This window comes from Heloderma suspectum, chromosome 1 (assembly GCF_057233095.1).
Source record: "Heloderma suspectum isolate Gila_16-S chromosome 1, 16-S_ref, whole genome shotgun sequence".
In the NCBI taxonomy this organism is placed as follows: Eukaryota; Metazoa; Chordata; class Lepidosauria; order Squamata; family Helodermatidae; genus Heloderma; species Heloderma suspectum.
In genome coordinates this window covers 117,492,428-117,518,755 of record NC_139458.1, presented here as the reverse complement: position 1 = coordinate 117,518,755, position 26,328 = coordinate 117,492,428, and the positions used below count along the sequence as shown (strand labels likewise).

The 26,328-nt window shown below is 42.9% G+C and overlaps 1 protein-coding gene across 2 annotated transcripts; it reads left to right on the top strand.

Annotated features, from left to right (window-relative positions):
- Window positions 1-8,316: 8,316 nt before the first annotated feature.
- CYP2R1 (cytochrome P450 family 2 subfamily R member 1) lies at window positions 8,317-25,233 on the top strand. 2 transcript variants are annotated; one of them, XM_084828448.1, is made up of 5 exons: window positions 8,317-8,536; window positions 11,676-11,817; window positions 18,782-19,414; window positions 21,744-22,073; window positions 23,474-25,233. In XM_084828448.1, exons 1-5 carry the CDS (start codon window positions 8,336-8,338, stop codon window positions 23,650-23,652), a joined length of 1,485 nt encoding a protein of 494 aa, XP_084684574.1. In that variant the 5' UTR covers window positions 8,317-8,335; the 3' UTR covers window positions 23,653-25,233. The 2 variants fall into 2 exon arrangements, with proteins under 2 accessions (XP_084684574.1, XP_084684565.1); XM_084828439.1 differs by having other exon boundaries at window positions 11,676-11,835.
- Window positions 25,234-26,328: the final 1,095 nt, after the last annotated feature.

Below are 26,328 nucleotides of genomic sequence, written 5' to 3'. Positions count from 1 at the left end.
CTGGAGAGGACAGATGTTGCCTCAGTTATCCATGCACCAGGACTATTGTAACGCGTTGTGCATGGGGCTGCCTTTGAAGATGGTCCAGAAACTTCAGCTGGTGCAGAATGTGGTCACTGAGTGTTGGGGTGGTGGTGAGGTGATCCAGTCATAGAACACCTATACTGCACCAGCTGCCCTGGTTACCAGTGTGTTTCCGACCCCAGTTTAAAGTGCTGGTTTTGACCTTGAAAGCCTCAAATGGTTCGGGACCAAATTACTTGAAATACTGCCTTCACCCATATCAGCCTGCCTACACTTTAAGATCAGCAAGAGAGGCCCTTCTCATATGCCCACTTGTGAGGTGAGAGGGCCTACATAAGAGAGGGCCTTTTTCACAGTGGCCCCACAGCTCTGGAATGACTTGCCATTGGGGGTCCATCAGCTCCCATCATTGCAGGCTTTTAGGAAGGCCCTGAAAACCTACTAATTTACTCTGGCCTTCCCCTAATTGTATTTTATCGAACTGGGTTGTATCTGCAGTTGTATGTGGTAGGCTTTCTTTTTATGCTGGTGTTTGTTATTCTTTAGGATGCTGGTGTTGCTGTTTTTAGTGTTTTTATTACCATATTGATTTTTAAGCGAGTTTTATTGTTGAGCTGTTTTTATTACCATATCAGTTTTAATTATGTGAGTTTTATTTCTGTACACTATCTTGAGTAGGCTCCTGACCTAAAAAGTGCCCCAAAATTATTTTAATTAATTAATTAAAATGAAATAAAATATTCCTTATAGTCTACATCCCAAAACATGTCTCAGACAGTACATCCCTGGTCTGACCCAAATGCCCCTGGGTACTTAGTGACATTCATTTTCTAATGTTAGGAACCTGTGGTTCACAAGAATACAAAAATGTTTTTCTGGCAAAATAGGTCAACTATGATGGTATCTGTTAAGCAATGGATTCTTTCTTTCATTCATTTCTATACCTCCCATTAGCTGAAGCTCTCTCTTAACACATTAAGGGCGCAATCCTATGGCCACTAGTCAGCAGTCAGACGGCCATAGGATAGGTTGGTTTCTGGGAACTGACCTCAGAGCCCATGCTCCGAGGTCGGTTCCCTGAGAACTAACCTCCACCCCCTCCCGCGCCACCTCATAGGCAGCACGGAATGGCCCCGCGCTCGGAAGAGGAGCCTGGAGCGGCAAAAACAGGGCATTCCTGGAGGCGTGCTTGGGCAGGGAAGTCGGAAATGCCTATGAGTCATCTGGCTGCCACTTCCCACGCTCCCAAGTCCCACAGCTAGACAGCCGAAATCTGCCGTCTAGCTGTGAAAGCCAGGCGGGGGGAGCAAGGAGGAGATCTGCTCCTCACCTCTCCTCCTACCCTGAACTAGATAAGCCGTCACCCCTGGTCTTGGAGGCAACTGTCGACCCAGATAGGATTGCTCCCTAACTATATATAAATGTACAAAAATTGAAGATAGCCACATTGGCCCCTTAGAATAAATTTAAAAGTAACAATATTGCCATAACTTGAATTAGAACCAACAATGAATGAACAAGTTTTCGGGCTCCCCAAAATCTTCATCAGGCTGGAAAAACTAACTAAAATGTAGTAATTATCTGTTATGAAACAGTAATAGTAAACTAAGCAATGTGTTTGGGTGAACTGAGTCAGCTCATAGCATCATTTTCCTTCCTTTGTTTTAGTTTCGCATGAAAAAGGGTCCCCCTTTCCCAGTGATGAAATTTAAGCTGAGCAATTCAGATGAGCAATATTTACTGAATCCTCTTCCCCTTCCTCCCTCAACTGTCATATAGCCATAGTTTGTGTATATATCACAACAGTAAATATTTCTACATAATGAAGTTGTATTCTCTCTGCCTCTCATGAACCATCCTGAAATCAGCTAGGTGAAATATCATGCCCAGATTATAAAAAGAACTTCTCTAGCATTTTGTACAGTGGGCACCATATAATCCACCCCAAACTGCATAATGTACCTCTGGCTAGTCTTTTATTCACCACACTTAGTTGGGACGGCCTGATTTGTCTCCCACACACAGACCTTAAACTTATGGATGGATGGCCCAATTTGGCCTGACCCCTGCTTTAGGAGTCAGATGTAGGAGGGAGCTCATGACATCACAAGATTCTAGCAAAGCAGTGCATTCAGACCTGTCCAAAGACATTTTGCTGCCTGAGATGAATGACAAGATGGCATCTTCCCTGCCACCCCTCCCACCACTGTATATTGGCAAATGAAACTTACTTCTATACCTGAAGGCAGCTTAGGGAGCCAAAGAAAGGCTGTGTGCTACACATACAGCTCTGCCCTTGAACACCTTGCTGTTGCTCCTCATCCCAGAATCTGCCAACTGAGGTCACTGCCTCACTCTGCCTAATAGTAGGACCAGCCCTGAGTGCATTGCATAGAGGCAGCTTCTGTCCCAAATACTGGTTTTCCGTGAGTTACATCCTGGAATGAAGCATGTATCGCCCCATTGCTAAGATCCCCTTTGGGGGCAAGGTGTTTGAGTGTGTGGTGGCTAGGCAGCTTCAGACATTTTTGGAGGAAACTGATTATCTGGACCCAGTTCAGTCTGGTTTCTGGCCAGGTACTGCACTGAAACAGCCTTGGTTGCTCTGACTGACAATCTACTCTAAGTGAAAGACAGGGGGAATGCTACCCTGTTGATCATCCTGGATCTCTCAGTGGCTTTTGATATCATTGATCATGGTGTCTTACTGGATTGGCTCTGCAGGATGGGAGTTGGGGGCACTGTGCTACAGTGGTTCCGCTCCTACCTGCAGGACCGATTCCAGAGAATGGTATTGGGGGATTCGTGTTCTACCCCATGGCTATTAAGCTGCAGGGTGCCACAGGGTTCTATTCTATACCCCATGCTGTTCAACATCTATATGAAGCCGTTGGGTGAGGTCATTAGGAGTTTTGGGGTGGGGTGTCACCAGTACGCTGATGATTCTCAGCTCTATTTCTCCTTGTCATTCGAGTCAGCTGAGGTAGTGAAGGTGCTGGAGCAGTGCCTGGAGGCTATAATGAGCTGGATGAGGGCCAATAAACTGAACCTGAATCCTGACAAGACAGAAGCTCAGTGGACTGGTGGTTCCCAAGTCCGGGAATTGGGTAAGCGACCTGTCCTGGACAGGGTTGCACTCCCCCTGAAGGAGCAGGTGCGTAGCTTGGGAGTACTCCTAGATCCATCCCTGTCACTGGAGCCCCCAGGTGGACTCTGTGGCTCGGAGTACTTGGTGCCAGCTTCAGCTGATCCGCCAGCTATGGCTTTTCCTGGACAGGGATAACCTACATGTGCTGGTAACTTCCCAATTAGATGACTGCAATGCACTTTTTGTGGGGCTACCCTTGAAGACGACTCGGAAATTGTAGCCAGTGCAAAATGCAGCAGCTAGACTGCTGACTGGAACATCTCGTAAAGATCATATAACACCAGTTTTAAAGGAATTGCACTGGCTGCCAATATGCTTCCGGTCGGAATTCAAGGTTCTGGTGATGACATTTAAAGCCTTAAGCAGCTTTGGACCTCGATATTGGAGGGAGCGCCTCTCTCTATATATGCCTGCCCGAGGACTGAGATCTGTTGGAGGAGCCCTCCCCTGCGTCCCACCAGTGCGAGACATACACTATGATGGGATGTGGGAGAGGGCTTTCTCTGCTGTAGCACCCCAGTCGTGGAATGCCCTCCCCTTGGAGGCCCCATTGACGTGCACATTGGTTTCATTTTGGTGCCAAGTAAAAACATGGCTAAATGTATTCCCTAAAGTAGCACACTGTTTTAACTATTTTATTGTTTTCAATTTTAATTGGTATTAGCTTGTTTAATGATTTCATATGTTTTAGCTGTTTAAATTATTCATTGTTTTATACTGTTTAAATTGATTTTATCACAACATCTCAAAGCCAAAAGGTAATAAAAACAAAGTATATGAAAAAGAAAGATGATACCAAGATTCTGGCAACTACACTTCAGATGTTTTGGCAGTAATAGCTACCAAGAACTTTTAATTAAGATATTTCTGATAGTATCCGCGTGACTTATTTAATCTTCCAGATAAAATCTACTTGGAACCTCATTTGCCGAAACTCTTATGAAATAGTTTCTCATACTTTAAATGAAAAATTAGCATACTTATTTAACATGCTTTTCCCTTAAAGGGGAAAAGGAGATGATATCTTTCTCTTTACCCATTTGAATAGGTAACATTCATTTTTCATTTGTAGATTTATGTAACATATTTGTATGACTGCACTGAACTAATGCACTAAAATACATTTTGTGAAAATATCCCTGTAGTCCATACATGTACACCAGCCTTCCCCAGCCTGCTCTCCGTGAGAAGTTTTGGACTACAACTCCCATCATCCCTGACCATTGGCCATGTTGGCTGGGGCTAATGGGAGTTTAATCTAAAACATTCATTCATTCATTCATATATTACATTTCTATACCACCCAATAGCCAAAGCTGTCTGGGCAGTTCACAACAATTACAACCACAAAATACAGCATATAATACATTTTAAAAGTTTAAAACTACAGTATAAAATAAAAATAAAAACCAAACTAAAATAAAACTTAGTAGCCATGCAGAGATGTAAAATACAATAATAGATTCAAATAACAGAACTAAAAGATGAAAGTAGCTGGGAAAATAAAAAGGTCTTCACCTGGCACCGGAAAGAGCACTATATAGGCACCAGGCAAGCTTCTCTGGGAAGCTCATTCCACAACCAGGGTGCTCCCCACCCACCTTCTCTGGGAGCCCCTACACAACCAGGGTCCGGGCAGGTACATATGGGAGGAGACAATCCTTCAGCCATTTAGGGCTTTGAATGTTAATACCAGCACTTTGAATCATTCCCAGACATTGACTGGCAACCAGTGCAGATGGAAATATAATATAATTGCATTGGCCAGTCCCTGTTAACAATCTTGCTGCCCTCTTTTGGACCAGCCAAAGTTTCTGGACCATTTTCAAAGGCAGCCACACATATAACACATTACCATTATCCAGATGAAAGGTTATCAGAGCATGGATAACTGTAGCTAGACTATCTCCATCCAGATAAGGGTGTACGTAGTTGGTATATCATCCTAAGCTGATAAAAGCTGCTCTGTGTCCACCTGTGCCTTGTTCTGGATCCAAGAGCACCCCAAAGTATGAACAGCTTGCATATCACTTTACTGAGCAGACGAACCATCCACTAACAGTACCTCCATCTTGTCTGGATTGAGTCTCAGTTTATTGGCCTTCATCCAGTCCATTACTGTGCCCAGGCACTGATTCAGAAGAGCCACTGCCTCACCTGAATTTGATGAAAAAGAGAGATAGAGCTGGGTGTCATTTGCATATTGATAACACTTCATCCCACATCTGGAAGGCACCAGGTTGGGAAAGGCTGCTGAGCACAAGATATCTCAAGACTGTGGAGATAATGTCCTACAAAATGAAAGCTAAACTTCACATTTGGAGAAAGAGTGGGTGAGCTGTTTTGTGTGAATTGGATGATTTTCTACATGAGACTGCAACTTCTCAAAAGGGTCCAATTCTTATGTTAGTTGCGGTGTGATTGCTGCTTCTGCATGGTCAAGACCATCACCATGTTGGCAACATTTGAAATGTGAAGAGGACACAGTAGGAGCTACCCAAGCATTGCAGGGCCCCAAGGAGATGCACTGTTGGCATGGGAAGAAATCACATCATCCACTTGCCCACCTTTGAAGCTAGCTAGCTGAAATAGATAGATAGATAGCTATTTATTTATTTATTTATTTCAGTTCTATACCTCCCAATAGCTGAAGCTCTCTGGGTGGTTGACTCACATATGCGCATTTGCCATTTGATGACTACAATATCAAGTGATGACCATCATATGTGAGTGGGTCGTCACAGATAGAACTCTATAGGCAGAACTTTCACATTTCCTCAAGCACAATGGCTTGAAAGGAACTTAATGGAAAGAAAGTGTCCTGCTCCCTCCAGTCCCCTAAACCCCCTGAAAAGTCTCTCCAGGAGGTGGGGAGGGGGCTCCTGAACAACATAGGGTGTGTGATGTTGGTGAATGGGGCAATCACCCAAAGTCAGACACAGGCACCTTCACTTATCTTAGGATCCAAGGCAATGCTTTTCTGTAGAGTCCATTCATACCTTCTGCTACCAGTGACCAAGCACATACTGGTAAACAAGTGAGACATAAATGAGACATATACATGTGTGAACTAGCCCTTGGATTCCTGTGTCAAAGGTTTGTAATGTTGTGGAAATAAGCTCTATATCAGCCTTCCCCAACCTGGTGCCCTCCAGCTGTTTTGCATTACAACTCCCAGCATTCCTGACCATGCTGGCTGGGGCTGACTGGAGTTGAAGTCAAAAACATCTGGAATGCATCAGGTTGGGGAAGGCTGCTCTATAGCTTCTACACTTTGTATGAATTCAGATTCTTATTTCCAAGTGTCCCAGGCTCTGGACAAAGCCATGTTATTGGTGTGGACTCAGCCACAGGGAAGCAGCAACCATGATCCATGCGGTGAGCCATTACAGGCAAATGTCTACCACCTATTTGCAACAGCAACATGCTGTAGTTTAAAATGGTCCCCATGTGATAGCCATAATGCATACCAGTGCTTTCTTAAGGCATACATTCCTGTGGCCTCAGTTCTTTATATGACCATACAAACACACATAAATAAAACACATACAAAATGAAATGGAAGCACAAGAAGCTTTGACAAAAAGAAATACTACAAAACCATGAGCTGGCCCCATTATTTTTTTTAAAGGAACAATTTTTTTTTAAGTCCATTGTACTTTAAGCCTTACTTTAAAGATGGGACAGTAATGTGTTTTAAGTTTTCTTCTACAATTGAAAGAGCTTAGGGATACACCAAAAGTTGAGATGAGATTATTGACATTTGAAAGGAACTTTCAAGACTTCAGCAACCTGGTGGCCTTCCCATAATCTGTGGGCTGCAGGTTTTATTGGTGCAATCTGTTTTTATAGTATTTTATTATATATTTATTGTCTATTTGAGGGTGAAAGTGGAGAGTGCAAAAGCTGGTTTGAAACTCAACATTAAAAAAACTAAGATCATGGCATCTGGCCTCATCACTTCCTAGCATATAGAAGGGGAAGAAATGGAAGCAGTGACAGACTTTATTTTCTTGGGCTCCAAGATCACTGCAGATGGTGACTGTAGCCATGAAATTAAAAGACGCTTGCTCCTTGGGAGGAAAGCTATGGCAAACCTAGACAGCATAGTAAGAAGCAGAGACATCACCTTGCTGACAAAGGTCCGTATAATCAAAGCTATGGTTTTCCCAGTAGTAACGTATGGCTGTGAGAGCTGGACTATAAGGAAGGCTGAGTGCCGAAGAATTGATGCTTTCGAACTGTGGTGCTGGAGAAGACTCTTACGAGTCCCCTGGACTGCAAGGAGGTCAAATCAGCCCATCCTAAAGGAAATCAAGCCTGACTGCTCATTGGAAGGACAGATACAGAAGCTGAAGCTCAAATATTTTGGCCACCTAATGCGAAGAGAAAACTCCCTGGAAAAGACCCTGATGCTGGGAAAGATTGAAGGCAAAAGGAGAAGGGGACAGCAGAGGATGAGATGGCTAGATAGCATCACTGATGCAATGGATATGAACTTGAGCACACTCCGGGAGACAGGAAGGCCTGGCGTGCTATGGTCCATGGGGTTGCGAAGAGTCGGACACGACTTAACGACTGAACAACAAAAAATACTTTTACAGGGTTTTTTTTATCCTGTACGCAGCCTTGAGGGGGCTTTACCCTTAAAGGCGGCCTACAAATAATTGTAAGCAAATCCCTTGAGAGTTTCAAACAGCATCTCTGCTTCTGACTTGGCACTGCTTTCTGGTCAGCCTTCCGCGCCGAAACTACACTATTCAAATTAGCGTAGTGCAGCAATACTGCCTCTGTTATGCAAGCAGCTTCATCGCTTATTGAGCAACTTTGTCGGGAAGTAAACACGGCCCGGGGCGAAGCGAGGGCAAGAACTGTCCCTGGGCGCGGACGAGGCCTCACTCCGAAGTATCCCTAGAACGCCCGGCGACTGCGCCCAGCTCCCGGGCGCCCCACAGCACAGCTTGGAACTCCGGCGCGGGAGGGGGAGGCGGAGGCGGAGGAGGAGGAGGCAGGCCAAGAGCGGGAGCGGAGAATCGTCCAATCAGGCTCGCCGCCGCTTGACAAGCGCCGCCGGCGCCCTATAAGGAGCCGCAGCGACGCATAGGGCGCTGTTGTGAAAGGGTCGTTGCGGCTGCGAATCGGCCGCCGGAGCCGGGCGGAGGGATGCGGGCGGAGGGCCAGCTGGCGGCCGTGGCGGCCGTGCTGCTGCTGCTGTCGCTGGTGGTGAGGCAGTTGCTGAAGCAGAGGCGGCCGGCCGGTTTCCCGCCGGGCCCAGCGGGGCTGCCTCTCGTCGGCAACATTCACTCCCTCGCCTCGGGGCAGCCTCACGTCTACATGATGCGGCAGAGCCAGCTCTACGGACAGGTATTGCGCGCCTGGGCGGCGCTGAGGCGGGGGAGGGCCGGGCCGGGCCGGGCCGGAGGTGGAGCGCAGCTGCGTGGCCGCCTTCCCCAACCTGGTGCTCTCCAGATGCGCTGGATTTCAACTCCCAGCATCCCTCAGCCAGCCACGCTGGCTGCGGGATGCTGGGAGTTGGAGTCTAGAACATCTGCTCGGAGCCAGGTTGGGGGAGGCTGCTCTGCGTACTCCAGCCTTCCCCAGGCTAGTGCCCTACAGATATGTTGGACTTCAACTCCCATCGGGCTCAGAAAGTCTGGCCAATGTTGCGGCGTTGTAGTCCACCACATATGGAGGGCACCATGTTGGGGGAAGCTGGTCTATGTAGTCTGTTCGGGCTATACTTGCCAGACCCCAGGGGAAAAGAGGCTCCTTCAGCCAGCCAGCCAGCCCTTACGGTTTTGCAGATATAAAATCGCAAGGCTGTTGTTAACTTTAGGCTTGAAATTAATTCTTTACCATCTTCATTTTGTACTCGGATCTGGGGTCAACTTCTATGGCTTCTGTCCAAGGTTCCGTGTGTCCTTCTCAGCGATTCTATACATATCTCAGAAGTCCCATAAATTAGTGTAAACCTTTGCCCACTTGCCTGGAAGTAAGCTCCATTGATTCAGTAGGACTTACTTCTGAATAGATATGCATAGGATTGCACTGTAAGCCTCAGAGCTGATGTGAGGGCAAACTTGATATGAATGATGAAGTACTTTTTCCAGATAAAAGTGTCATGTAAGATTTGCACTGTAGGTGATAAAGAGCAAGACATTCTGACCACGAAGTATCCTTGTTACCTTTTCCCTAACTTTTTCCACAAGCAGGTGGGCTTAGGATGTAATCCTGAGTATACCTACTTTGGAGTAAATTCAACTGAAATGAATGGGACTTAACTCAGAATAAGTTATTTTACAGTTCTGTTAGATGAATCTTTCCCAACCTGGCACCTTAGATAGTTCAACATTAGAATTCTACCTTTTTGTCTTCAAAAATGACCCCCAAGGCAGCCAGCAAACATTGACTAAAAACAGTAAAACAAATCAAAATACATCAAGAGATGATAAATGTCTATTATCCTACAAGCCCCCTGTTAAATGCTCTATAGAAAAGCTGTGTATCTGTGTAATATTTTGCTCGCCTAGGAATCTTGGCTGTTTTCTAATGCAGGGGAAGCCACATTACGGAGTATGGTCAGGCTGCTGTGGTCTTCTTTGGAATAAAGGCAACAACTGATGATTCATAATGCACATCTCTAAAATAGTATCTCTTCGTAGGAACAGGAAAATGTGTTCATAGGCCATTCCACTTTAGTAGCCACACTTACATGGACTGTCATTTGAAGTAAAATTGTCTGTTTTTCTTTGTTAGGTACCACTTCAATCATATAAACTAACTTTAAAAAAATCACAACCTTGTCCCTTCACTTATGAAAGTACTTTAACTCTTGGCCCTGGAAAACTGCATCTGAGCTAGATCTAGATCTGACCAAGAAGTAGTTGAACATGAATCTTCATGCATTTGGGCCAGTGCCTACACCAGCCTTCGCCAGCCTGGTGCTCTACAGATATGTTGGACTATAGTTCCATCTCCAGGCAGCATGGCCAGTGCCGGCTGGGGATTATGAGAGTTGTATATCAGGAGGGCACTGAGTTAGGGAAGGTTGGTGTAATATGTATGATAGAAGTCTACTTCCTTTCTCATTTTTAAGATAAACTGAATTTTTTTAGCCCATTTATTTTATGTAAGGACTCTTGTAACAATATGTGTCTTTACTTATGGATATCTTTGTTATAAACTTGTGTAAATTTTGGGAAATGTGTGCCAGGTTTGTGTTAAGGCATACAGGTTTGAAACTGTAGAATTTCTGTATGTTGTAGAAGGATTGAGTTTTACTGTAGAATCTTACTTTGTAGGTGTTAGAAACATCAGATTGTTCTGGTACTCCTGCATATTATAAACATATAAAGAACAAAAGGGTGGGGTAGGGGCACTTGTTGGAAGAATCTGGTAATCACATAAAGCTTCATATTCTGAATGTGAAATTTTGATATTGTAGAAATGTAAGTGAAATGCCATATTTCTATTTTTTCAGTTTAGATAAAATAAAATACTCATTGTATAAAGTACAATAAACCATGATTTTCCTCTACATGAATGAGCCCAAGGCTTTCTTCTCTTCCTCTTCTGTGCACCACAGGAGGAGATTGAAAGCTTCTGCCTTCAGGTTTAAACTAACCACACTTCCCCATAATGTCCAAACCCTGGGAACTATGGTTTGTTTTAAACCCTAGTTAGTGAGAGCAAGCTAGGATAAAACTGTGATTTTAGATCCTGTCTTGTTCCTGCTAAGTATGGTTTAAACTAATCACATTCAGACACGCTGGGGAACTGTGGTTAACTACAACTTGAAAGCAGAAGCTTTCAGTGTCCTGTTGTGTGACGCATGAAAGAGGAGGAGAGGTCATCACATGATCCTGAGGGTCCCGTCCCCGCTACATCTGAACTGAGCCTCAGTGTAAGTACAATGCTTTCTAATAGTTTCCCAATCATAACAAATACATAGTTTTTGTGTTGTAGCTGCTCATGGCTTCATAGCAGTGTTTTTCAAACCAATCTGCCAAAGTGACAGGTTGCTGATAAGAAACCTTATAGTAGGAAAGATACCTTCCACTGCCAGGCTTCTTTCATCTTCTACTCAGGTATACTGAATGCAGGATAAATTTCCCACCGGCCACAACTGTACTGCCAATTACATTTGTGCATCTTCTGTCACATTTCCAAGTATACACAGTTCCTACTGGGAAGTGACAAGTAGGAAACTCACCATGTATGGTGGCAGTAAACCTGGCCAACACACAGGACTGGGATGGATATATAGCTCCATGATAGTGCTACATGTTTATACATATTCTTGTGAACTATGAATGAAGGCAAACTGTAACTGTTATAGAATAGTAACTCAATCTACATAATTATAATGTGTGCTGCTTACCTAGCAACTGGAGAATTAGCATGTATATTATATTGTACTATATACCCACAACTTGGAATCATATTTCCTTTATTTTAGAATTCTTGAAAGTGACATGCAATATCTTTTTTCTTGTTTTAAAAGATATTTAGTCTTGATCTTGGAGGTATATCCACCATTGTACTGAATGGCTATGATGCTGTGAAAGAATGCCTTGTTCAGCAAAGTGACATTTTTTCAGACAGGCCATCTCTTCCTTTGTTCAAGAAGCTGACAAAAATGGGAGGTATGTGCTGTTATGGATGTTTTGTTTTACACTGCAGCTTATTGCATTTGATATTTGCTTTAACTATGCCTGTAACTCATCTGACTTATTTCTTAAAGCAATAATATTGAAACTATTTTCATTCATGGTCTGTATTTTTGGATGTGCTCTGCAAAATTCCTCATGCCCTGTTACAAAGGGCAGGGGTGGCAAATTCAAACCTGAACCTGCCCTTGATGTGTATTATTGGAAACATCATCTTCCGAAACCTTCTTATTGGCCAAGGACAGTAAGAGCTTCATACTGAATTTGAACTTCCTCAGCTGCCACTTTTAAACTGCTATGCTGTTCATGTGTATTACATATTTCTGATCACACACACACCCCCCCCAAATTTCTGATCTTGAGGGTAGAGTGCCATTGCTTATGTAGCAGAAGTGGCACCACCCACAGCAGGGGGAAGTATCTGCAGTTTCAGGGAAACCCTGAAGTATGCACAAGCAGAAAAAATGTAAAAGGAGGCAAAAATAGAAAGAAGACTAAAATTAAACCTGGGGGGGGGGGGTTCTTGCACAAAGCCTACAAAGGCTTTTAATGGTTTCTCACAATGGAGGAAATGTGGCTCAGGAATTGACACTCAATGCATCCTTCTCTCCTCCTTCTTCTCCTTCCTAAATGGAGAACAGAACCAGTTTTCAACAACCCGTCACTCTAGTATGGACTTGGGTAAGGGAGATAAGAACAAGGGGTGCATTACTTCTTGGGTCTATCCCCTTCCCAGATCTCCCTCTCACTATTGGGTTAATCTCTTGCTTCCCTTCTTTTTTTCTTTCAACAGCCCCATTCTGCTGCTAAGGAGTCTAGTGGTGGGGGAGAGACAAAGAGAAAGTAAGAACATAAGAGCCCTGCTGGATCAGACCAAAGGTCCATCTAGTCCAGCATTCTGTTCACACAGCGGCCAACCAACTGCCAACGGGAAACCCACAAGCAGGACATGAGTGCAACAACACCCTCCTGCCCATGTTCCCCAGCAGCTGGTGTACTTAGGCATACTGTCTCTGATACTGGAGGTAGCATATAGCCATCAGGACTAGTAGCCACTGACAGCCTTACCCTCCATGAAATTGTCTAGTCCCTTTTAAAGCTATCCAAATTGCTGACCGTCACAGTCGTTGTGTTTTCTAACCAGGCAGGCTCGGCAAGGGCACCCACAGGATGTCCCTCTCCCATCTTCTTGACTTTGGTGCCACAGCCATTGTCTCTTCCTTGCCTTGTAGACCCCTCAAGCACTACCCACTTCATAGGGTCCTGCAGCAAACAGTGTGGAGAAGGGCAGCAACACCCCTGCCCCAGTCCCGTTCTCCTCTACAGCTGCCTGCCAACTAGGTGTTAGGAGGAACAGCTGGACCTGGGGCTGGACCTGAGGACCAAGGAGCGATCAGAGTGGCCTGATACACTCAAGTAGCACTCCACTCATCCACAAGCAAAGGCAACATACAAGGAAGTACTGCAACACTTTGTTGCAGGACTCTATGTGTTGCAGGTCACCATTTGTATATTCTTGTATTCCAAGTAGATAATGCTTTACACCAGGGGTCCCCAACCTTTTTGGACCTTTGGGAATTTGAGAAACTGCTGTGGACACCACCACAAAACGCCTAATCAGTGAATCACCGCTTTGGCATCTACCTGTTGCACTTATGGATTTTAGGCTGTATCTTATTCGGCAAAAAGCTTTGTTTCTTGTACATAGCTGTGTGTCTCTTTAATAAGGCATTGTCTAATTCAGCTAATTGCTGGAAGTGCAATACAGTGAATGCTTATTTTAAACATATGTTTTGGCAATGCCCAGTCATTGCTTCTTTTTGTGGGGAGATTTTTATACAGATGAATTTTGTACTGGGACAGTCTTTAATATTCACTGATGTACATAGTCTTTTAAATTGTTTACCTGCTTTATGGAAATTAACAAATGGTCAGTGTAAATGGATTCTCTGCACCCTTTTGACAGCTAAAAGGCTGATATTACAACTGGAAGGATAAACACCCACCTCATATAATGCAATGGATTGAGGACCTTATAATGCTTTCACTATTTGAATGGGTGGCACACAGATGCCACCTTCAAATGGGTACTTATTTGGATATTTGGTCTGCTTTTGTTGAATTGCTAGAGAGTTGTATGCATTTCATACAAATCCATGTATGTATATTTAAACAATGGGGGAAAATTATTTTATGCCCATGGGTGTTGTGCTGGGGACTCCTGCTTTACATTCTACTCTTCTAGGTAACTGCTCCTTGCTACCTTCATTGTTATTAATTGTTGCAAAAGAATCAGCTAAGAATGAGAAGATTGTCATTGCTTAGAAATCCTCACTTCAATAGTTCACCAGCAGTTTCATTGTCATTTGCTCACAATAGCTGAAGACTAAGTGGGCTATGATTAAACAGAACTTAAATACTTTTAGTCTCATTCTTTTCAATAGAAGAAATGTAAGGGTGCACTAAACTCTCCAGTTGATTGGAATTTAAAGTGCCTGAGACTTCTTTTCTCGAAGTTTGGGGTGTAGAACCTGTGGCACACTGATACCTCATGTTCATTTTACATTTCTTTAGATTGTAGAGGAATTCCATTTAGAATCATAGAATAGTAGGGTGGGAAGGGGCCTACAAGACCACCGAGTCCAACCCCCTGCTCAATGCAGGAAGCCTGATTCCCAGGTGGTCTGGTCTCCCATCCAAGTACTAACCAGGGCTGACCCTGCTTAGCTTACGAGATCAGACGTATCCAGCCGTTTGCTCATCATCCAGCCTTTAACTTTCATAATTCAGCTTAAAAATGAATCTATTTTATAAATCTTTACTTAGTAGTTATTGCAGTTGACAAGCTTGTCCTATCAAAACTGGTGTTATCAAGTTTGTGTGGCACCCTTGTAAATAGGCATCTGGAACCCCATGTGGGAAATGGAGGGGACATTAAACAGAAACAATTGGGAAGGAAATAATTAAACCACTTGTTCTGTTTTCTGCCTAACAAAATGCAGCCTATGGATGGCTTATCAATTTAAAAAGCAAACCCCCAGCTGATTGGGATTTAGTTATTAGACACAAATGCATATGTGCAGTTTGCCTTGCAGCCTAAGCTGGTTGACCAGAAGCAGCTAAAGAATGCTCTTGTGCCAGAGGAGCGCCTTCTGGTGGTAATATGCAGCTATGGCAGTTGTGTTTGAAAATCATGACTTAGTTGTACATTATCAACATGTTGTTGTTGTTCAGTCGTTCAGTCGTGTCCGACTCTTCGTGACCCCATGGACCATAGCACGCCAGGCCTTCCTGTCCTGCGCTCTCTCCCGGAGCGTGCTCAAGTTCATATTCATTGCATCCGTGATGCTATCTAGCCATCTCATCCTCTGCCGTCCCCTTCTCCTTTTGCCTTCAGTCTTTCCCAGCATCAGGGTCTTTTCCAGGGAGTTTTCTCTTCGCATTAGGTGGCCAAAATATTGGAGCTTCAGCTTCATTATCTGTCCTTCCAAAGAGCAGTCAGGGTTGATTTCCTTTAGGATGGACTGATTTGACCTCCTTGCAGTCCAGGGGACTCGTAAGAGTCTTCTCCAGCACCACAGTTCGAAAGCATCAGTTCTTCGGCGCTCAGCCTTCCTTATAGTCCAGCTCTCACAGCCATACATTACTACTGGGAAAACCATAGCTTTGATTAGACAGACCTTTGTCGGCAAGGTGATGTCTCTGCTTCTTACTATGCTGTCTAGGTTTGCCATAGCTTTCGTCCCAAGGAGCAAGCGTCTTTTAATTTCATGGCTACAGTCACCGTCTGCGGTGATCTTGGAGCCCAAGAAAGTAAAATCTGTCACTGCTTCCATTTCTTCCCTTTCTATATGCCAGGAAGTGATAGGGCCAGATGCCATGATCTTCGTTTTTTTAATGTTGAGTTTCAAACCAGCTTTTGCACTCTCCGCTTTCACCCTCAACAAGAGGCTCTTGAGATCCTCTTCGCTTTCTGCCATTAGGGTGGTATCGTCTGCATATCGGAGGTTGTTGATAATTCTCCCGGCAATCTTAATTCCGATCTCTGATTCATCCAACCCGGCATTTCTCATGATGTACTCTGCATATAAGTTAAATAAGCAGGGTGACAATATGCAGCCTTGTCGTACTCCTTTTAGCACAATGTTAAGAGCTGAAAATATACCCTTTAAAATAAAGGACTTCCTAGAATTCTGAAATGTGTCTTGGTCATCAGAATAGAACAGAGCCCATATTGCTAAGTGCTTGTCAAATCAGCGGTTGGCAAAAAGTGCCGAGATGGCACTTCATGATTTAGGCTGAAATCCTAAACGCACTTACTATGGAGTAAACACCATTAAACTTGGTGGGACTTACTTATGAGTAAACATATATAGAATTGTGCAGGCCTTTGGGCAAAAGTACTGGAGACTTGTGGTATCCTTGTTTTTTCTTATTTATAAATAATAGCAGCATATTGGGAGTAAGCATGCTCCTTATATTGTATAGCCACTAGTCCCGCATCATGCTTTCAGATAGCAAGTCCACCCTGGGGGTGCATTTGTTTTAACCAGCTTCAGACAATTTTACCAATAGACTATACAACAGCAGATATCAATATAAATAAAAGAGCATGAAGATACTCAAAACAATTAATTTAGAATTTAACAAGAGAATTTAACAACATCAATCCAAGACATCTTATCTTCAACAGCAGCTTTCCCCAACTCGATGCCCTCCAGATGTGTTGGACTACAGTTCCCATCCTTCCTGACCATTGGTCATGTTGGCCGGCACTGCTGGGGAGTTGTAGTCCAAATCATCTGGAGGGCACCAGGTTGGGAGAGGCTGCTCAACAGAACTTCCAACTGCAATATATCTAACTGGACTCCATATTTCTCTGGCATGTCTTTGTACATCAACCTATATAAACTTTTGAAGATAGACAAGTGAGTCAGATTACCTAAACTGTTTAATGACCATCTTCTAAAAAGTCTACGCTCTTTTGCATTTCTAATACATATGACTAAAGCCTCTCTTAAATTCCTCCCCGAGCAGCATATCTCCATACCCATTTCCTGAGTTGCATCAAACAGTGCAATATGGACATAGATGACATAGAATCATAGGGTTGGAAGGGGCCTACAAGACCATCAAGTCCATCCCCTTGGTCAGTGCAGGACGCCTGATTCCCAGGTGGTCTCCCATCCAAGTACTAACCAGGGCTGACCCTGATTAGCTTCTGAGATCAGGCGCATCCAGCCCTTTGCTCGCCTTCCACTTACACAATGGGACTTCTTTCTTTCCTCCCTACATCCCCATGCTCTCCCAAATCTGGTCCGGAGGGTCCACTAGCCCTCAGGAGCAGATTTGGGGGGAGGGCTGCAGGGGGGAAGAGGGATCCATTCTGCTGGCACATGGATACACTTAAATATAATCCTCCACACCGAATACTAATTTCTGTAGTGGCTAGAGTGACGGACTGGGAGCCAGGAGAGCCGGCTTCTAGTCCCCACTTGGCCATGGAAGCTCACTGGGTGACTTTGGGCCAGTCACAGACTCTCAGTTCAGCCTACCTCACAGGGTTGTTGTTGTGAGGATAAAATGGAGAGGAGGATTATGTACACCATCTTGGGTTCCTTAAGGAAGAAAAAAGGTGGCATATAAGTTTAATTAATAAATAATACTTGAAGAATTATTATTTTTCTTTTTTTGCTTTATTCCACTATTTTCGTAACTTTTGTCTTTTTCTGCTTAACAGCTGCAGTACTATTATAGGTATGTACTTTGTTGCAAAATGGCCTTGTCTAAGAATTTGTATAGCGTGGTACTTCTTAATGGACAATAAAATCCTGGATAATGACTTTTGAGGTTGGCGGTTACTTGGAGTTACTAGATTTTGTCACATCCCATTTCAGTGAGTTGGAGCTTAATGAAACAAGTTTTAATCTTGCCCAACAAGAGAAACAGCTTTTGGCACTAGGTGACAAGAAGCCAGCTTGTTGGGGGAGCTGCAAGAGTTTGCTGTTTCCCTTGGGGGTTGATGCTGCTTTAAAGGCAAGGGCAAAGATCCAAAGAGGTACTTTAGGCATGCCTATTGGGGCTTCGACTTTTTTTCTTTGAATAGCAGACTCCCGTGCCTATCATAAGCCGCGTTTGCAAGTCCACTCTGTTTTAAAAGCAGCTTGTCTTGTGGCGGGTAGGCTCCAGGTTGGGATGGGTTCCAGTACAACAAACACAAGCAAAAACAAACAAGCAAACAAAACCAACCACACCTTGGATTTGCAGAACTAGTCGTGGTGTTCTTGGTATGATAGCCTAGCACTGCCTGCCTTTCCCCTCTACTTGACTTTCTATATCTGTAAATAAACAAACTACAAAAATACTGTAAATTTTAAGTATTGTCTCTCTTTATGAGGAAACTGACCCAGTGAAAAGCTGCCCTGAAACTTCAGAGAAGTAGAGAAGGCAAAATAGTACTAGTAAAAGTAACATTTATACACATGCAGTTCTCAAAGTGCTGCAAACACAGTATCTGAATTATATTTTAAACAGGAATAGTGCATATGCATTTAAAAACCTAGGACATAATTTTGAAGTTATTATCTCTAGAATTTTACTAACAGTTTGCTGAGCTATGGGTTGGATCCAACATCACGTGGATGGACTTTTGCTCATGCAACAGGACTTCCCCATCCTCCCTGCAGCCTCCTGTGTGTGCCCCAAATCTGCTACAGAGGGTCACCCAACTTTCTGGAGCTGATTTGGGGAGTGTATGGGGGTGCTACAGGGGAGAGGGGAGATCCATTCCACTAAGGGTTGACCAGTATCGGATCCAACCCCATGTCTTTATATGTGTGTATATACCTGCTAAGCATAGATAAATCACATAGATGAAAGAGAAAATGAAACAAAGACAGTAAAATCCTGGGTTAAACATGTTGATATTTGTGTATTTCAGGTTTATTGAACTCAAGGTATGGCAGAGGTTGGACAGAGCATCGTAAATTAGCTGTAACCAGCTTTCGGATTTTTGGATCTGGTCAAAAGTCCTTTGAAAGCAAAATATCAGAAGAATCAATGATTTTCCTTGAGGCTATTGATACCTATAAAGGCAAGCCTTTTGATCTGAAATATTTGATAACAAATGCAGTTTCAAATATTACTAACTTGATTATTTTTGGAGACCGATTTACATATGAAGATACTGAATTTCAGCATATGATTGAAATATTTAGTGAAAACATTGAATTGGCTGCTAGTGGTTCTGCATTTTTGTATAATGCTTTTCCATGGATTGGTGTCTTGCCCTTTGGAAAACATCAACAACTCTTTAAAAATGCAGCTGAAGTCTATACTTTTCTGCTGTGCCTTATTCAGCGTTTCTCCCAGAATAGGAAGCCTCAGTCACCACGACATTTCATAGATGCATACTTAGATGAGATGGACAGAAATAAAAATGAACCAGAATCTACATTTTCAATGGAAAACTTAATTTTCTCCGTTGGAGAACTCATAATCGCTGGAACAGAAACTACAACAAATGTTCTAAGATGGGCCGTGTTGTTCATGGCTCTTTATCCTAATATCCAAGGTAGGTGTTATGCCATTGCTGTGAAATGTTTGCCTTTACGATTAAGGATGTGTTTTCTAAGCAGGGACTCTATGGTATCCATTCTAAACTTGATCAATACTGATGAAATGATTTTTCTGTTGCATCAGTGGGTACAATTTATACCCATACTATATCCAAATTCTAGTTACTCTTTAAAGATCTTGGATGTTTTCTTTCTTCTAAAGCGTCTGTTATGTGGTAGTAGTGGTATATTTGGCAGGGAGGGCATACTGAGGGTTGGGCTTTTATGCTCAAGAAACTATCAATGAAGGAATTATAATTCACATCATAATTACTTGATAGTGAGCCTTTTTTGGTCTTGTATGTGGGACTGGACTTGTTTGAAATGTCTGAATATAGCTTATTAGTGTATTTCTTGCCCTACTTGCACCTAATTTGGTTAAAAAATCTATCTACATATATACATTCAAATCACAGCTTAATTGTGATGTCTGTTACATGGGTGTGGTTACTCTGTACACTGTTAGGCACTGCTGGAAGAACTGGAAATCTATTTTGGAAGTGTAGGTACCAGGCTTCTTTGGGGTTAGTGGTGGGGGATGTATCTGAAGATGCCATCTATGCTGAAGACTATGTAAAATTTTTGTATTACTAGGCACCATAATCGGATCTACGGACAAGAAGACTGTAGGTCCAGGTTGGGCAACTTGAGGGGGGATCTAGGCCACTTCCCTCCAGTCACTCGCCATGGGCCACACTTCTGCCACTGCAGTGTCAACATTCAGCAATTTACTGTCATATTTCAGCAGCAATCAACTCTGGAGGGTTAGAAGTGACAAATGTAGCTGCTTTTAAGCTCCATTTGTCACTTCTAATCCTCTGTGTCAGTTTGCTGCTGAAATTCAGAAGCAAACTGCAGTTTGGGGGTGGGGCTGCATTGGGAGAATTTTGGCATTGGGGGGCTGCACTTGGACTGTGGGCCATGTGTTGCCCATCCCTGCTGTAGGTGATGCTTGAAGCAGCAGGTTTACAAAAAAAAGAACAAGTCAAGTCAAGGCGATAGACAAAACAGGCTCACATTTGCAGAATACCAAGAAAATGTTGTGCCAAATATTGCAGCTTTTATTTTTCCTCAAGAACAATAGCAAAGAAACACAGGCGGGACACTGTGGTTGCAGGGACAGCTCCAACAGCAGATGTGGTGGCATGGTCACCTAATATCAGGGTTGGGCCAAAGGAAGCGAGCAGCGGATGTGACTGACATGCAAGAAAGACCCAGGAATAACTTCTAGTGTAGCCGATTTTACGGCAATAGTCATATCAGGCTTATCAAGGCGGCCTAGCTAAAATGGCTGTCTGAACAAAGTTTGTTTTTGACCTGTCACTGGCAGGAAGCTTGACCTGGGGAATAAGGTTCTTGCCCCAGGCAGATCAAAACCACAAAGAACAAGTTAGGAATTTTCTATTGAATTGTAGAAATAAGCAAAATATCAAATATGAATAAATATGAAGAAGTGTGATTAAAAGAATACAGTAGCCAATCACATCACATATTATGTTCAAGCGTAAACTATAAAAGTAAAGGGAAGATACTGGGTGGGGGGCTCCTGGCAGGGAGTAATCTCTGCTAGCAGAAATCTGTATTGGCAATGTATGCACTGTGCTTTGTCTTGTTTTCTTTTCCTGGTGTAACCTTTTTCAACAAATACCATAATATCAATTTCTTCCTATAATTGTCTTAAGTACACTTGCTTGTTTTAATAAATTTTTAAAATATAGTCTATGAGCATCTATTTATAAAGTAACTGTGTTGAATGTAAAATGACTGAGTTCTTCTCAGGATCAGAAAAACCACATCTCTATGGACCAAGATACAGACAGGAAGTAGGAGCTTGTCAAAATAACAGGAGGTCTGCTTAGATTTATTGTCCATAAGTTATTTCTCCCACGCTAAGTGGCTTGGTGTTGGATGCCTTCATTGATTCATCAGTCTAATTCCAGAGGGGTAGTTGTGTGAGTCAGTAGCATAGCGTTCCCTGACACCATGCTACAATATGCTTCTGTGAGTTTGAGCTCCTTTTCCCAGATGCATGAACTGTGATCTCTTAAGTTAATGGTGTGTATATATACCTAGATCTGGGGTGGGGGTGGGGGATTCACAAGTGCTAGAGACAGCAGTAGACATGTTGCTGTTCTATGCAGACCACAAATGTTGAGATGAAATTGGAGAGCAGCTCTGCAAATAGTGTACTAATTTAAGTTGTTAAGAATAAATATTATATCTACATCTTTTAACCAAACCATTGATCAATGCTTAATAAACTGAAACCCTCTTTTTTCTTGACAGGGCAAGTTCATAAAGAAATTGATTTAATCATTGGGCCCAACAAAACACCCTGCCTAGAAGATAAATGTAAAATGCCATACACAGAGGCAGTACTACATGAAATTTTAAGATTCTGTAATATAGCTCCACTAGGTATTTTCCATGCAACTTCTAAGGATGCAGTTGTGCGAGGTTATTCTATCCCTCAAGGCACTACAGTAATTACAAATCTCTATTCCGTACATTTTGATGAAAAGTACTGGACTAACCCAGAAATGTTTTGTCCTGAGAGGTTTTTGGACAGTTCTGGACAGTTTGTCAAGAAGGAAGCATTTATTCCTTTTTCACTAGGTAAGAGTACATACCCATAAAACTAGAAGTGACAAATCTGTGAATAAAGCAATAGTGATCAGCATGATGTAATGTTTTAACCAAATATTCTAAATATCTTGTTTTCCTCAACTACTTCATTTAAAATTGTGGACAATTTTAGTTGTTTATCATAAACAAAACACCAGTTCAATACAAAGGTATTGTGAAACAAGACTGAACTACTCAGTGACTTTCTGCAGTAAACTTAGTAACCTACTTATCTGAGTATCATAGTAATATGACACAAACTAATTTATAAAGACAGAAAAATTGGCCCCCAGTTAGTGGGTTTTCTCAAAACTCATCTGCTTACTCATCTGTTTCTTATCTCTCCTTACCGTTCTCGTGCATCATATCAAAATACTATCTTCACTGCTTGAAAATGGTGAGGTAATGTTTGTGTGTTCTGCTTCTCCAGGACTGGAGTGCACACGTATTGATCAAAGGGACAGTGGATTAGGAGAATTAGTCTGTTCCCCCCTGAGAGCAGTTCACTTTCCTCCTCAGCCCTGTTTCACTGCTTGCCAGGGGCTGCTTTTACCCCTTGAGAAACAGCACAGTCTTGGCAACTGCAGCCTTTGCTGGCTTTGTTTGTAGACTTCACTATTCTTCCTAGGGGAAAACACTTGTATCTTCCTGAAACAGATGCATTAATTTTGAAAATGACCTCTGGATCCTACTGACTATGTAAGCATAGGGTTAGATCCAATGCTACCATTCAGCTGATCGAAGCAGGTATATCACCAGAACTGGGAGGGGGGTAATTCCTTCTCCCCACCCCCATCTTCAGAATCTGCTCTGGAGGGCTGGGAAACCCTCCAGAGCAGAGCAGATTTTAGGGTGGAGGTCTGTGGGGGGGGGGAAGGAGAGAGGGAGAGACTCTCGTTGCTCTAGCCAACATCCGCTAGCACAATTTTAGATTTATCCGTTGTATGTTCCTAACAGGAGAAAACCCTTCTCTGAAAAAGCCCAATTTGAGTGTCAAATATCTTGATAAGTTCATTAGTTTTCTCACTCTTGTAAATGAAAAGCTTTTCCAAAACTAGTCTGTTATATTCAAAAACTTGGATTCTTTTGTGACATGTACAGGGGTTGGTTGGTTTGTTTGTTTATTTAACAAATTGGCAATAAAATAGAAAAACATGTTTTTCCAAAATGGCCCTTTTACAGTATTTACAGTACATTATCAAATGAAATGTATGAACTTAAACAGAAAAACATACTGGGTTTGGCATAGATCAAATGATGGCTTATGAAACGATGCTTTGATTTTTAAAATGTGGAGCTATTCTGCTTTTATTATAGATATGTCACATGCACTCTTTAATAATAGAAAAAAATTGTTGAAATACAATTTCTTCATTTCCCCCTCTCTTCAGGACGAAGACACTGCTTAGGAGAACAACTGGCCAGAATGGAAATGTTTTTATTTTTTACTTCATTGCTTCAGCGATTTCATCTGCATTTTCCAAGTGCTTTGACTCCAAATCTTAAGCCAAAGTTAGGCATGACACTGCAACCTCATCCATACCTTATCTGTGCAGCGAGACGATACTGAACACAAATATGGTGGCAATAGTTCAAAGTGTGAGGCTCTAGGGACCAGGGACATGGGAATAATGGTGAGATGATACATATAAGCATTGCTTCCTTGATCAAATGGACTAAATCCTGTCCCAGGTAGAAGAAAAAGAAAAAAAGGGCCAAAATACATTGTATACCATAGAAGGATTTCCAAGTTGCACAGGGGAAGGGAAGGAGTTGATTTCTGAGGGCAGGGAATGGAGAGTGACCTAACAGATACTACACTTGAGTTGCATGGAGCTACTGGGATATGGGGGCCAGTTATGGCCAGGCAAGAAGCTTCTGCATTTCTCAAGCTCATCCTCCTAGAAAAGCTCCAAACGGCTATCAAGAAGCTGATAAAACTGCTCTAGCATTTGTTCTGTTGCTGCCTCCTAGTCAAGGACCATCTGTCTTATCACGTATCAGAGTGACTCCTCCCTCTTTCAGCCAATTCAAGCTATACCAGTTTGGATAGGCAGTTTTCAAGGTACTCACCGGAAAACATTGCGATGCTTCAGGCATCTCAGACATACATTTACAATATCTGGGTGTCTGTACACTTCTCCACTGATATGTCTGGAACTACCTTTGGTTAAGGACCTGAACTGAGTGACTGATAACAGTATCGAGACCATATTACACCTGTCCTAAAAGACCTCCACTGGTCGCCATTTGCTTTCTGGGTGCAATTTAGGGTGTTGTTTTTAAACTTTAAAGCCCTAAACGGCTTAAGACCTGGCTATCTAAGGGACCACCCATCCTGCTATGAACCTGCCCAAATATTAAGATCTGCAGGAGAGGACTTCTTGAGGGTACCATTACCCACAGGGGTCCATTTGAGGGGCCCATGTGAAAGAACTTTCTCCTGTGTTGCCCTCAAACTATGGAATGGTCTCCACCTTCTTCACTTTTATAAAGGGTGCATCTTTTCAATGTAGTCTTTTAAAATGTGTTGTTTTGATGTTAACTGTTTTTAATCTTGTTAAAATAATATAAAACTATTGTTTTATAGTTTTATTATTTTTAAACTATTCTTTTTAGCAGTTAAGGTTATATATAAATGTTAATAATAAATAATAAAGATCCCACATGGGTGAAACTAATGGGTATAAGGTATTTAAGCATAGGTGCCACTTGCGGACAGGAATTGGTGGGGTGCAAGAGAATCAGTGCGGCCATATGCACCTCATTGGATACTGCCCAAAGCATTGCTTGTATTGACCGCTGATTTAAACAGGAAAATTACAATGAACCTATAACTTCTAAAATTTAACACAATTTGATGAAATTTGCCAGGCTGGTAGTGCCTTTGGAGGGGATGAAACTTGCCAAATATCAGACAAATAGGTCCAGAGGCTTTTGTGTTGGGCCCCTTCTTAAAATTAGAGTATTTTTAAAACATTTTTTCTTCCCCGCCACCTATGCGTTTTAGAACCCCAGAACTGCACAGAACTCACAGAAAATATAGATATGCCCTTTGGTAAGATCCCCGCAAAGGTTTATATTTGTTCGTAAAGTGGTTCAGGAGGTGTCTGTTATCCATTAAAAAAAAACAGTATTTGAGGTTTCATTTAATATGTTGTTCGTTGTTGTTCAGTCGTTCAGTCGTGTCCGACTCTTCATGACCCCATGGACCATAGCACGCCAGGCCTTCCTGTCCTGCGCTCTCTCCCAGAGCATGCTCAAGTTCATATTCATTGCATTGGTGATGCTATCTAGCCATCTCATCCTCTGCCGTCCCCTTCTCCTTTTGCCTTCAGTCTTTCCCAGCATCAGGGTCTTTTCCAGGGAGTTTTCTCTTCGCATTAGGTGGCCAAAATATTGGAGCTTCAGCTTCAGTATCTGTCCTTCCAATGAGCACTCAGGGTTGATTTCCTTTAGGATTGACTGATTTGACCTCCTTGCAGTCCAGGGGACTCGTAAGAGTCTTCTCCAGCACCACAGTTCGAAAGCATCAATTCTTCGGTGCTCAGCCTTCCTTATAGTCCAGCTCTCACAGCCATACATTACTACTGGGAAAACCATAGCTTTGATTAGCAGACTCATCAGTCTCCTTGCCTGAACTGATGGATACAGGCTTGGATTTGGTGTTGAGGAGCCTCAGGATAATTATTTTGGAAGACCTCGATATATATGCTGAGGCCATTCACTCAGGTCTTCATGGCTGCCATGACAATCATGAAGCTAATCCAACATATCAGCAGAACATATGTGGTAAGACATGCTCCTCTGGCTGTGATTTTCTCAGGGAAGAGGATGGTGATCTGAAGGGGGGGGATTTAACATCTATTCCCTTGTCATGGTCAGATTGCTTCCTGCTAAGGCTTTTCCCCTCTGCAAAACTTAGGCTGCATTAAAATGGTCTCCCCCAGGGACGAATCGATTCCAGAGGGCTCCCGGGGGGTTTTCTGTTGGTATGGCTGGTACTCCTGCAGATGCCCTAGTCACACTGGAACACAGAGATGTCTCAGGCATTTGACACAATTGTACAGAAGCACCTGCATGTTCTCTCTCTTTGCAGAGCTATGAGGCTCTTTGGTATACACCTGATAGCTATGAAGCAAGTAGGATGACAGCTAGAATGCAGGTGGATGAAAATTTGTGCCATATTTGATCAAACACAGCTCAGAGCCCATTATTGAGCCTATTCTGCAGGAGTAAAGATGAC

Excerpts from the sequence above, each read along its gene's own strand:
- CYP2R1 (XM_084828439.1), top strand. The coding sequence starts at position 8,336 with ATGCGGGCGGAGGGCCAGCTGGCGGCCGTGGCGGCCGTGCTGCTGCTG. Across the intron at positions 19,415-21,743 it reads TCTTTATCCTAATATCCAAG|GGCAAGTTCATAAAGAAATT; the intron begins GTAGGTGTTATG and ends TTTTCTTGACAG. Across the intron at positions 22,074-23,473 it reads ATTTATTCCTTTTTCACTAG|GACGAAGACACTGCTTAGGA; the intron begins GTAAGAGTACAT and ends CCCTCTCTTCAG.